This window comes from Physeter macrocephalus, chromosome 5 (assembly GCF_002837175.3).
Source record: "Physeter macrocephalus isolate SW-GA chromosome 5, ASM283717v5, whole genome shotgun sequence".
NCBI classification, from domain to species: domain Eukaryota; kingdom Metazoa; phylum Chordata; class Mammalia; order Artiodactyla; family Physeteridae; genus Physeter; species Physeter macrocephalus.
The window spans coordinates 74,723,302-74,735,720 of NC_041218.1; the positions used below are offsets into that span (position 1 = coordinate 74,723,302).

Genomic DNA, 12,419 nt, shown 5'->3' on the forward strand with positions numbered 1-12,419 from the left:
TTTTAAACTTCAGGTGAGTAGAGTGCTTAGTTTAATTTTTTTGATTAATTCCATACTACCCTTTGGTTTCAAACCTTGTGATTAAAATGATCTATCAGCTATTTTATTACTTTTTTGTCATAGTAACAAAAATTAAATATTAAATATAATTAACTTTTATTAACTAATTGAGGACTTAGTGTCATTATGCTATAGCTTTATGTAGTTACTCTCATGTAACTCATAAAGGGCACAGGTAAATTTTCATTACACCTATAAATGCCTGTATTTTTTAAAAAATAAATTATTGTATTAATTTGTTTCTTTTACATTTGTCCCTTTGACCTAAAATTAAAGCTAAAAACCACTTCAGTAAAGTTCCTTGGTCACTGAGTTTGAGTACATTGGCATATGTAACTGCAAACAAAATAATAGCATATAGTTTATATACCTACAGTTCTAGAACAATTACATACTTACATTGAAGGGAAAATGTCTATTCATCTTCTGCTGAGTTTTATCTTAATGACTTTTCCTTTTATTTACTAGGGTGGAGTATTAATGATATTTGTTGATCTATTTCTGCATTATTTTTGTCTCTGTTGAGATTCATCAACCTTCAGGTAGTTTTACCTATATTTCTCGTATTTCAAGCTTGTTCTCAAGTTACGGGAAATGTAACAGCTAGACATTTGATTTTGAATGTCCGAAATCCTACCTTGTCATACAAAAAAGACTCAAGGAGAAATTAGCTGATCACATATAATAACATATTATACTGTAGAAGAGGGAAAATCAATATACATAAATGTAAGACTTTTACACAATAGATAGGTCCTGGAAGGACTGATTTGCTAAAAGAGAAAGCAACACAAGAATAGCCATCAGCTGAGTACCGCACTTGAATTTCATTGCAGTCTTTTGATACTGTATCTGCTACTATAATTGGAAGTGAGAACGGTCAGGGCTCAGAATTTTCCTTCTGACAGAAGCCTTTTTGACATTTATGTTCACTCTACCTGAACTATATGCTTCTGCTTCTGTTGCTGCAATGCTCGCAAATAGCTTTCAAACAGCTCTTCGTTCACTGGGCCTCAAATATAATGCTTTAAAATATTTTGAGCAAAAAACAGCATTGTGTTTTGTTTTGATCTTCATTTAGAATGTAAAGTATCATTTTTGGAGTCATTTAGGGTAAATAGTTCCAGGAATTTTTTTAACTTATTTTCCCCAACTCCCAGTTCTTTTGAATCAATTACTCCTCCAATTATGCAGCATCCTCATAACAAGATCATCACAAGGGAAAACAATTTGATCCTATTAGAATCCACAGATTCAAAATAGGAAACGCTGTGTTGAGGAAATAAAAGATTATGTGTTGGGCTATTTTTCATGCATACAGGGAGTACACATTTTCAGCCTCTTACAAATGAAACCATAGACATGAGAGGATGAAATCAGTTTCCTTTGAGTTGAGTCTTTTAGTAATCAAGCAGTTTTCATATTATTAAGTGCATGCCTGAAGAAAAACAACAACGCCTTTAAAATATTCTGTGCATTGGGCAGACAGTGAGACTGTGCAGGCATTTTCTGAGAATCAACCGAAAGAGCAAATATAACGCTTCATAATATTAAAATATTGCCGGCTTTTCTTCCAGGGCAGAGAAAGGAAAAAGTAAAATCATCATACAACAAATATTTGAAATTGGAGTTGATGAAAAAGTCAAGAAGGGTGAGTGCTCTCTAGCATGTTTTTCAAGTTAGGATTTTAATTCCATTTGACATTGAACTTTCCTCCTTCCTAAATTCCCTTATATTTATCATATAAATGTGAAATAAAAGAATAACAATCATATTTGAAAGTGTAGAAGACTAACAATTAAAACTCTGAAGCCCTGAAATGATGAAGATAAAATATTGATTATAAAGATGCTTACTATTAAAACATAACTGGAATGAATTATCAAACATGTAAATGCAAGTACAAAATATAAATCGTTTGTTTTCTTTTTTTTTTGCAAAGTACTGATCTAATTTGCCACCGTGTTTTTAAGATGAATATTTGCTGTGAATGGCCCGACGTTTGTTTAATGACTTTCCCTTATTGGAAACTAATAAACATTTTAGATTATTTCTGCTATCTCAGTTATGCCTCAGAAGGTAACAGGAGTGGAGTTATAGATGTTTTATTTATGGCTTTCTGAAGGAACCCATTCCCTGGGATCTGTAGAATCAATATAATCCTAGGTCATCTCAAATATAATGCTGTGCTTGTAGGCCAAGGACGGAGACTACAGAAGGACCAGATAAAAGGAAAGTTATACACCTTTGACCTTATTTAATGGAATCTCGTTGGACTGTAGTGATAGCAAGAGCCAACATTGAAATGATGCTGGAAAGTATTTTGTAATATCAAGGCTTTAAAAATCTTTTCTTGCCTTTCCCTCATAGAATGAAAATTACCATGGGATCAATAAAAACCCTTAGAGTTTACTTGTCTGTATCTGGTTCATAATATCGTGGAACACCAAGCAGTCATTGCTACATCGACAGGTAGGAGAAAACAGTGAGGGGCAGAAACTGAGCAACTTTTGCAGGATGCGGGGGACACAGACAATCTTGACTGCATGTAAGATTGTGGGGACTGCCCCAGTCCTGGAAGAAGAATACCTGTCTGCCTCAGGTATACTACCTGCATAGTCAGGCAAGCCAATCAGAGATGGTGAGACTCCTCAGTCTGCTTCTTAGCTGTCCTAACTATATACTCCCTCTGCACACCACACAAGTAATACAAACTACCAAATAAAACTAGAGAAAGGAGAAATTTTCCTCTTTCCCTTTTGATAAGAACTACTCTTTATTTTTATTTATTTATTTATTTATTTTTATTTTTATTTTTTTTTTTATTTTTTTGCGGTACGCAGGCCTCACTGTGGTGGCCTCTCCCGTTGCGGAGCACAGGCTCCGGACGCGCAGGCTCAGCGGCCAAGGCTCACGGGCCCAGCCGCTCCGCGGCATGTGGGATCTTCCCGGACGAACCCATGTCCCCTGCGTCGGCAGGCCGGCTCTCAACCACTGCACCACCAGGGAAGCCCAAGAACTACTCTTTAACAGAAACCCACATAACATCTAACAGGTACTTACATGACAATAACAAAATTTTAGACTTTTCTTCATGAGGATTAAGAAAGCAACGGGGAAAAAAAAACCAAGCCAATCATTTTAAACTGACCTGAACCAGCTGGCTATTCAACATTCGGTGGCCTTTGGAGATTAGAGTTGAGTGTATACTGCATGGCATCTGGTTATCAGGTGGTCCTGGAAGGACTAATTTGCTAAAAGAGAAAGCAACACGAGAATAGCCATCAGCTGAGTACAGCATTTGAATTTCATTGCAGTCTTTTGTTAAAATAAAAGTAAGTTTAGACCAAATAAGCCAACGAACCACATTTATGAACAGGAAGATACAAAACATCATACAAGTTCTTGCAAACGTGGGGACGTATCTTCTGTCCTCAGGCACACTGACAAGAATGCAAACACATGTGACAGCAGAATCAGCCTGGCTTTAGTTGAGTTTGACCACACAGTCCTCTACGCAGTAACAGAGACCTTGCACCATGTGTCAAGTATCACGTTTTACTCCAAAGATGTTCAGCACCTGGACAAACAGGATATTTACATATTGTTCATGCCAGAGATGTGTTGCCATTCCGATGACCTGCATATCCTGAGTGTCACTAAAATTCAGCAAACTAATTTCCCACAATCTTTATTGTGATGTTCCCTCTGGGGTACATTTAAATAAGGTCATTTGAAACCCCTTGCTGGTGAAGCCGTGTGCTTAGTTGCTTCAAAGCCTAACTACCTGGGCCTCCACACATGTACTCCACTGTTTTGCCACATAACTTTGAAATAAATGACCAATATAATATTTATTATACAAAGATTACACAGTATAAAAGAGGAGAAATGTATTCTGAGTAACCAAATGAAATAAAGCCAAAGAAGGGAGAAAATTAATAATAAACACTTTATAATATCAGGGAGATCGAAGGGTAAATGAAATCTATCAAAGAGAATCATCCAAGATCAAGAAATAGAGCCTGTCGAAAAACCAAATTATCAAATTTAAATGTGCAGTGGAGACCTTGAAGAACTGATAAGATACTATGGAAAATTAAGGCCATGAATTAGAAGGGCAGTTAGAGGAATTCTCCCAGAACACAGCAGAAAAGAAGAAAGAGAAACAAAAGGAAAAAAAGAGAAGAAATGAGAAATTCAATATACATGTAATAGGAAGTCCAGAATATAAATATAATTTCTAATATTTAGGGAATCCAAAATTGCCAGTTCCATTATTTATTCAACAGTTATTCATGCTTATAATTAGACTAAAGTAATTTAATTTTAATGCAGGATTTGAATAATGGTTGTCACTCTAGATACATATCGTCCAATATGGTAGCCACATGCCATGATTAGCAACTGAGCACTTGAAATATGTCTAAATTGATATGTGCTGTAAATGTAAAATCCACACTGATTTTGAAGACTGAGTGTAAAACAAGAATATAAAATATCGACTTAATTTTTAAAACATTTATTACATGTTGAAATAATTGTTTGATATGTTGAGTTAAATAATAAAATGTATTACTAAAATTTATTCATGTTACTTTTTATTTTTTCAATGTATCTATTAGAAAATATTTTTATTGGATTGTGCTGCTCTAGACAATACTAACTTACCTTGGAAACAATCTGTTACTTTTATTTAGAATTACTTTCAACACCTTGGGGCACATACCTAGGAAACTTTAGAAGCAAATCTCACCTGACTGTGGACTGGATCTTGGAAAACAGTCAAAAGGCATTTTGAACAAAGTCTGTTAAGTGAGGTGGTGATAAAATTGGACAACACACTAGCAGTCAAAAACAAGGTTCCACAACTAAATATTGGATCTTCTAATTTTGGGTGACTCATTAATTGGATTGTAGTATATCTCTTCAGGCTTCAATTCCCTTTTCTATAAAATGAGAAGTTTCTACTAGCATATTTTGAAGGCTCCTTCAGTTCTCTTTGTAATTTTGTTAATAATTTCACATTAGCCTTAATGGTATAAGATTGTGGAACTGGTTTTGGAATCTGCTGAAACACCTAAAGAATTATGTTCGCCATGTTCAAATCTATTAATGGCACTATTCTCCACTGAGAATAGAGACTTTAACCATCATAATACAAGCCCACCAAGGAAAACATTTCCTACTATTTCTTTCCTCTTGTGTGTTTGATTTCACTGGGCCCTTTCTTTGTAAATGAAATAAATGGATGTTTAAAGGTTTACTTATAATCAAACACTAAACTTAAATTCACCCCTATAATGACTCTTTAGGTTTCACAAAATAGTTTCTACAATTTTCCTTTTATTTTTTTAACAATTTTGATTAATAAAAGGCATTTCGTTGCATTTGATTTATTGAGCCTGTATAGTTATACTCCTCTTTGTCTTATATTTTGATAATTGTTTCTTTGATGACTTTATAAACACTTCAGTAAGAACTGAAAGTAATACAATCATTTCAACTGGTATTTAGAGAAAGCCTTTCAAAACTAAATGAATGGATTTTAAAGGTAATAAATCCTTTGGTCTTTTTCCATGTGGTTCTGGCAGAGTTTGTAATAGGAAAATAAATAAAATTCTTTCACTGCAAATATATCTGTTATGTCTCTGAGCAGGAATGTGCTTTTTAATGAAATACTGAACGTGTATATGCTGTTCTAGTCAAATAACCTAAGGGTAAAAATAGGTATTTGGTCATAACCTCAAATGCTCTGAAGTTTTCTCCTCCATTTTCAATGAAGTCTACTACAATCACATTTTTTCAAGAACTGTAGGGAAAATGCTGTTTTCTTTAGATACTCCGTGTGTGGTTTACGTGTTTTGGGCTGATGCAAGGTGTTTTCATACGGCCTCCACTGGATAACATGAAGTCCGTCCACACTGAATAAAAATGATCAAAGCCATTTGTTAATCAATTAATTAATTAAACATTAAATCAGTTAATTGTGGATACAGTAATGGGTATTGTACCTGTGACCTACGATTCTCAAATCCTGAAGACCAATTTCAGTTCTATCTCTACGTGGTCATTAAGCAACTTGGGAAAACAATTCTTAGCACACAGTAAGGGCTCATACAATATTTCTTGAATGAATGAATCATTGAACCATGTTGTAATAACATAAATAACTAATGTTTATTAAGTGCCTGTTCTATGCCAGACAATGTGTAAGAACATGATGTAATTTAATACTCATAACAACTCTGTAAGTTATATATTACCCCAACTTGGTAAATGAGGAAAGGTGGCTCAGAGAAGTTGGGCAATTGACTACGGCCACACAGCTAGGAAATTATGGTGCTGGGATTTGGACCTAGGTCCAAAGAACTACAAAGACTGCCCTATGACACTGTCATCCGAACACCATTTTTGAACCTGTAGTGTTTTGTCAAGACACAGCCAGGTATGGTCCAGCTGGTTGTAAATCGCACTGTAAGCATATAGGGTTGAGAGTAAAATGTGATCACCTAAATGGGGCAGGCAGTGAAGAATGGACTCAGAGCAAGTTCAGTACCCCAGGCAGGCCCTTTTATCCAACGTTAGTGATCACGAAATGATGACACTGAGTTTACAGTTTACATAATTGAACTTGCATAAGAAATATACTGTTATCACTTTTCTATTGCTGCTCTAACAAAAGACCACAAACTTGGTGGCTTAAAACAACACAAACTTATTACCTTACAGTTCTTTGGGTTAGAAGTCCTAAAATCAAAGTGTCAGCTCCATTTCTTTGTGGAGGATGTAGGCTCTGACTCTCCAGTTTCTAGAGGCTGCCCTGCATTCCTTGGCTTGTGATCCCCTTTCTCCATCTTAAAGGCCAGCAGCAGTGGTTTGAGACCTTCTCATATTTATCATTCTGACTTTGTTTCCATTGTCACATATCTTTCTCTGATTTCTTCTGCCTCCTTTCTCCACTTTTAAAGCCCCATGAGATTACATTGGGCCCGTCTGGATAATCCAGTATAACTTACCCATCTGGAGATCCAAATGATAATCACATCTCCAAAGTCCCTTTTGACATGTAAGGTAACATATTTACAGGTTCCAGGGATTAGAACATGGATATCTTTTGGGAGATCATTATTTTATCTAACATATCTACTAGATCAAGTATCAGAGTCCTTCACTATCAATATTCAATATCACTACCAGTACCAGTATTCACTATCACCATTCAGTATCCTTGACTATTTATCTCACGTTGCTTTAATTTATAAGCTGTTGAAACTTGGTTACCTGAAAAACAGACTGAGATTCTGAGATTTTGCTGGGAGCGTTTCCTAGGATCCACACCAGTCAGTGAGTGAAGATCATAGGATACATGTTGAACTGTGATATAATTACAGCCAAGGTCTTGGACAATCCTACAGGGAGCTGTGGAGGTTCTCTAGAGTTGTCTCACCTTGAGAAAGAAATCTTGGGCCTTGATGGCCCTGAGTGATGCAAATTTCCAGCACCTGAGGGAATGAGTGCCTACATCCTGAAAGGGTTCTGCACAGCATCCACACACAAACTAAGTCAATTCAGGAGCAGAACACTGTGCCATGCTTTACGCCATTATTCTTCATTATCGGAAAATCCAGGGGAAAATACTTTGAGTTAAATATATTCACCAAAGAGCAAACAGAACCCAGCATCCACAGATTAAGTTTAACGTAGTTTCTTGTTCTGCCTTGGCATAATCTATCCCCACATGCACAGGGTTTATTATTTTTTTCTCTTTTATTTTTCAAGCTGCAAAAGTGCCACTTGAAATAAAATGATGTCTCTTACCAGTGCTTATATGTATAATTAGATAAGATATTTAATGATAGGCACTTGCCCAAACCAATAAGAACAAATATCACTTTCACTGTTGCAATTACTCACCTGTATTTAAATTATGAAAATGTGTTATCATCTTTCCTTCAGGATGGTTATTTGGATAATACAGGGAAAATATTCTTAATGCTATATTACCTTGGATTCCTTATTTAATTCCACCAAATGTCCCCCTTTCTATAGAGAAGTAGACAGTAATTTTCCTTCATACAGCTGACAGAGGAAAAACTATCCCATCCTTCTTTGCCTAGCTATATCTGTTTGGAGAGCTCCAGGAAAGAGCAGGAAGACAAGAGGAATAAAGAGCGTTCATGAATTGACATCCGTTTGACTCATTACCAAAAAAGGGGAAAAGATACTTAACATTTTTATCACTTGGGAATCTGAGAAAAATTAGTTTGAGGGCTCAGTTTCTCAGAAGCATAACAGTTCTGTAGCCCCCAGGGCAGTTTTAGGTCACTTTGCTATTTTCCATGCAGAGGAGGTATTCCGGTAGAAAATGCACTAAGTAAACTGTATGTCAGGAAGAGAAAAAAACAACCCACAAAGACTTCTCATGCTCAACTTTCACGAAGCAGTTAAACATTCCTGACATCCTGGGTAATCAGTGATTCACTGACAAAAGAAACCAAAAAAACTTTTGGTGTGGGTAATGAGAAGATATGAATCATTTTAAATTCCTTTACTATTTATAAAGATAAGGAAAAAAAGATATTCATCCATCTCCTTTCATCCTCTCATTGATAAGTATTATGCTAAATATCACAGCAATTTGACAGTACAGCATACAAAAGTGTATTAGTTTCCTAGGTCTTTTGTAACAAAGTATTTCAGAATCAAATGGCTTAAAACTACAGAAATGTCACACAGTTCTGAAAGTCAGAAGTCCAAAACCAAGGTGTCAGCAGGGTTGGTTCCATCTGAGAACTCTGAGAATTTGTCCCATGCCTCTCAGCTTCTGGGGACAAGCAGAAATCCTTGGCATTTTCTGGTTTGTAGATGCATTACTCCAATCTCCCCATCAGTCTTCACACGGTGTTCTCACTGCGAGATTTTGTGTCCAAATTTCCCTCTTCTTATTAGGGCACCAGTCGTGTGGATTACGGTGCACCCTAATAACCTCATCGTAACTTGATTACATCTGCAAAGACCCTATTTCCATATACGGTCGCACTCACAGGTGCCGGTAGTTAGGTCAGGAACAACTCTTTGGTGGCGGGGAGCGAGTGGGGAGCGACACAATTCAATCCATAACAAAAGACTTGACCAGGAGAGTTAAACACGTAGAGAAGACTAGAGGTTTCATATCCAGTGAGGGAAAGAGAATGCTCTAGTTACAGCTTTGCTCCTTATATATAGTGTGGTTTGCAGACCAGCAACACAGGGGACACCTGAGAACTTATTAGAAATGCAGAATCTCAGGCCTTACCGCAGACCTACCAAATCAGAATGTGATTTTAACAAAATCCTTCATTTATTCAAATGCACAGATTTGGTTTGAGATGCATGCTCTAAGTCCTACAACCTAGAACTTTATTACATATATAGCGGTATTAAACAATGCCTCTAGCACACCGTTTATGATTTTTCATCTATCTTTTAGCTGCAAAATGACACTTGAAGTAAAATAATGTCTCTTACTAGTGTGTTCAAGTAGGTAAAATATTTAATTATAGGTAGACAATTTACCAAAGTAACACAACAAATACCACTTTTAACCCTGCACAAACATACAAAAAAATGTAGAGTGTCTCAAAATAGAAGTTTACAGCTCACTCACACAAGTTCTGAGATATTCCTGATCTCAGAGCAACTTTCCTCTAAGTGATAATTCAGAGATCCGGGATCCTTCTTCCATCTTGGGCTCCACCATCTTCATCATGTGGTTTCCACATTCAACCTGATCATCTTCTGTGAGCCAGTGGACAGGGAAAGAGCAAGGGTGACTGTGAGGGAGATTTTATGGCTTAGAGAGGCACCCATCACCTCAATTCCCATTCGACTGATTACAATTCTGACTTATGGCCCTGTCTTCCTGGGAGCAGGATAAGAAGATATTACCTAGCTGTGTGCTTAGGAGGAAGAGAAAATAGGTTTGTTGTCCAACAAACCAACTCTACCTCAGGCATTTATGTATGAGGTAACAGATTATCTCAGATACCAATTTGTGAGATCCTGTGCCACAAAGTCTTCACCCTTAATATTGTAAATGCTCATTCTTTAATGGAGTTGTAAGAAATTGCGTGGTTATCTTTCAATCCAATCTACGACAGACTCCAAACTATTACAGGGTAATGTTGTGAGAAATAAGTAAAAGGAGGGAATTAAAGAGATGAAAATTAATTGCCAAAGCCTGACTTTTCATACATTTTTTTCTTCCAGTTTTATTGAGATAGAATTGATATACAGCACTGTATAACTTTAAGGTGTTGAAAAAACTAATTTATAAAATGCATGAAAAATTTGACCAAACAAGAATGTCAAAATATAGTGTAGCCATCCTTTGGTATCTGTGAGGGATTGGTTCCAGGACCCCCCTCAGATACTGAAATCTGAGAGTACTCAAGTCCCTTATGTAAAATGGATAGTATTTGTATATAATCTACATACGTCTTCCTGTATATTTTAAATCATCTCTAGATTACTTACAAAACATAATGCAATGAAAATGCTATGTAAATAGTTGCCAGCACACAGCAAATTCAAATTTTGCTTTTTGGAATTTTCTGGAATTTTTTTTGTTATTTTCGTTCCATGGTTGGTTGAATCCAGGGATGCATAACCTGTGAGTATGAAGGGCCAGCTGTACTTGTTTGGGAAGTTGGGAAAAAAGCTTTTCTGGATCTCTTCATTGTATACTGTGATATTTATGCCACAGGGCTGTTTTATCCTATGTGCTTCCCATATGCACTATGGGCATGATCCGAAGGCACTGCACTCAGGCTTCCGCACAGCTTTGTGTGCTTGGAGGTAACAGCCAAAACTAGACTCTGCTAAGCAGGGTTGAAGTCTCTGCCTCTCCTTTGAATAGGGTGCTCCTTTTGGAATAGAATTAAAATTAATTTGAGGAAGTATAGTGGCTAAACTTAGAAGAGAAAAGTAAAGCTGCAATTTACGACAATCTCAAAAATCAAACCAGCCTGCATAACTTTTTCTACTCACTGGCAAAGTATTCCTATTTCTCCTAATATTAGCATTAGAAATATATTAAGTGCCTGCCACGTACCAGGCGCAGTGCAAGAGGCCTCACACGATCCCTAATACTCGCAAAAACAGGTGTTATCACACTTATTTTAAAAATAAAGATGGTGAATGTCAGAGAGGTTAATTAATATTTTCTTTGTCATGCATAGAGCAGTATTTTATGCTGGCTATTTGTGATCCCAAAGTTTGTGATCCTTCCATTACCTTTGCTTCATGATATCCTGCAATATCAGGAGAACCCTGTTTGATAGTTGGTATTACAAAGAACAAAATTTTATGGGTGCTTTGTTTATGACTAAGAATTTTTATACTTGTTTCTGGAAATTATTGTAGGGGCATCAAAAATTAATTATTTCTCATCGTCAGAGATTATATAAATACTCTATTTCACACATAAATCTTTTATTCAGATATAGTCTACTTGAAAATATAAAGTTCCATTATCTTGTTTCATTGATTCTAGGATACAACTCTCCCTCCCTCCTTTTTAGCATCTCTGAAATCTATCTGTGAAACAGTTTATGGCATCTTAAAATTGCTGTCATGCATTTTTCACAGAACTAGAACAAATAATCCTAAAATTTGTATGGAACCACAAAAGACCCAGAAATGCCAAAGCAATAGACCTGAACCAGCTGGCTATTCAACATTCGGTGGCCTTTGGAGATTAGAGTTGAGTGTATACTGCATGGCATCTGGTTATCAGGTGGTCCTGGAAGGACTAATTTGCTAAAAGAGAAAGCAACACGAGAATAGCCATCAGCTGAGTACAGCATTTGAATTTCATTGCAGTCTTTTGTTAAAATAAAAGTAAGTTTAGACCAAATAAGCCAACGAACCACATTTATGAACAGGAAGATACAAAACATCATACAAGTTCTTGCAAACGTGGGGACGTATCTTCTGTCCTCAGGCACACTGACAAGAATGCAAACACATGTGACAGCAGAATCAGCCTGGCTTTAGTTGAGTTTGACCACACAGTCCTCTACGCAGTAACAGAGACCTTGCACCATGTGTCAAGTATCACGTTTTACTCCAAAGATGTTCAGCACCTGGACAAACAGGATATTTACATATTGTTCATGCCAGAGATGTGTTGCCATTCCGATGACCTGCATATCCTGAGTGTCACTAAAATTCAGCAAACTAATTTCCCACAATCTTTATTGTGATGTTCCCTCTGGGGTACATTTAAATAAGGTCATTTGAAACCCCTTGCTGGTGAAGCCGTGTGCTTAGTTGCTTCAAAGCCTAACTACCTGGGCCTCCACACATGTACTCCA

At 36.5% G+C, this 12,419-nt stretch overlaps 1 protein-coding gene across 2 annotated transcripts in view; it reads right to left on the bottom strand.

Annotated features, from left to right (window-relative positions):
- TMEM196 (transmembrane protein 196) overlaps window positions 1–3,766 on the bottom strand; it is a 105,477-nt gene extending 101,711 nt beyond the window's left edge. The window contains exons 1-2 of one of the 2 annotated variants that reach the window (XM_007114947.3): window positions 3,460–3,766; window positions 3,212–3,314 (exon numbers count right to left, since the gene is read on the bottom strand). In XM_007114947.3, the coding sequence (XP_007115009.2) occupies window positions 3,212–3,280 (69 nt within the window). In that variant the 5' untranslated portion in view covers window positions 3,281–3,314; window positions 3,460–3,766. Of the gene's footprint in view, window positions 1–3,211; window positions 3,315–3,424 lie in introns of both variants that reach the window. The other variant, XM_028489479.2, reaches the window with a different exon arrangement.
- Window positions 3,767–12,419: the final 8,653 nt, after the last annotated feature.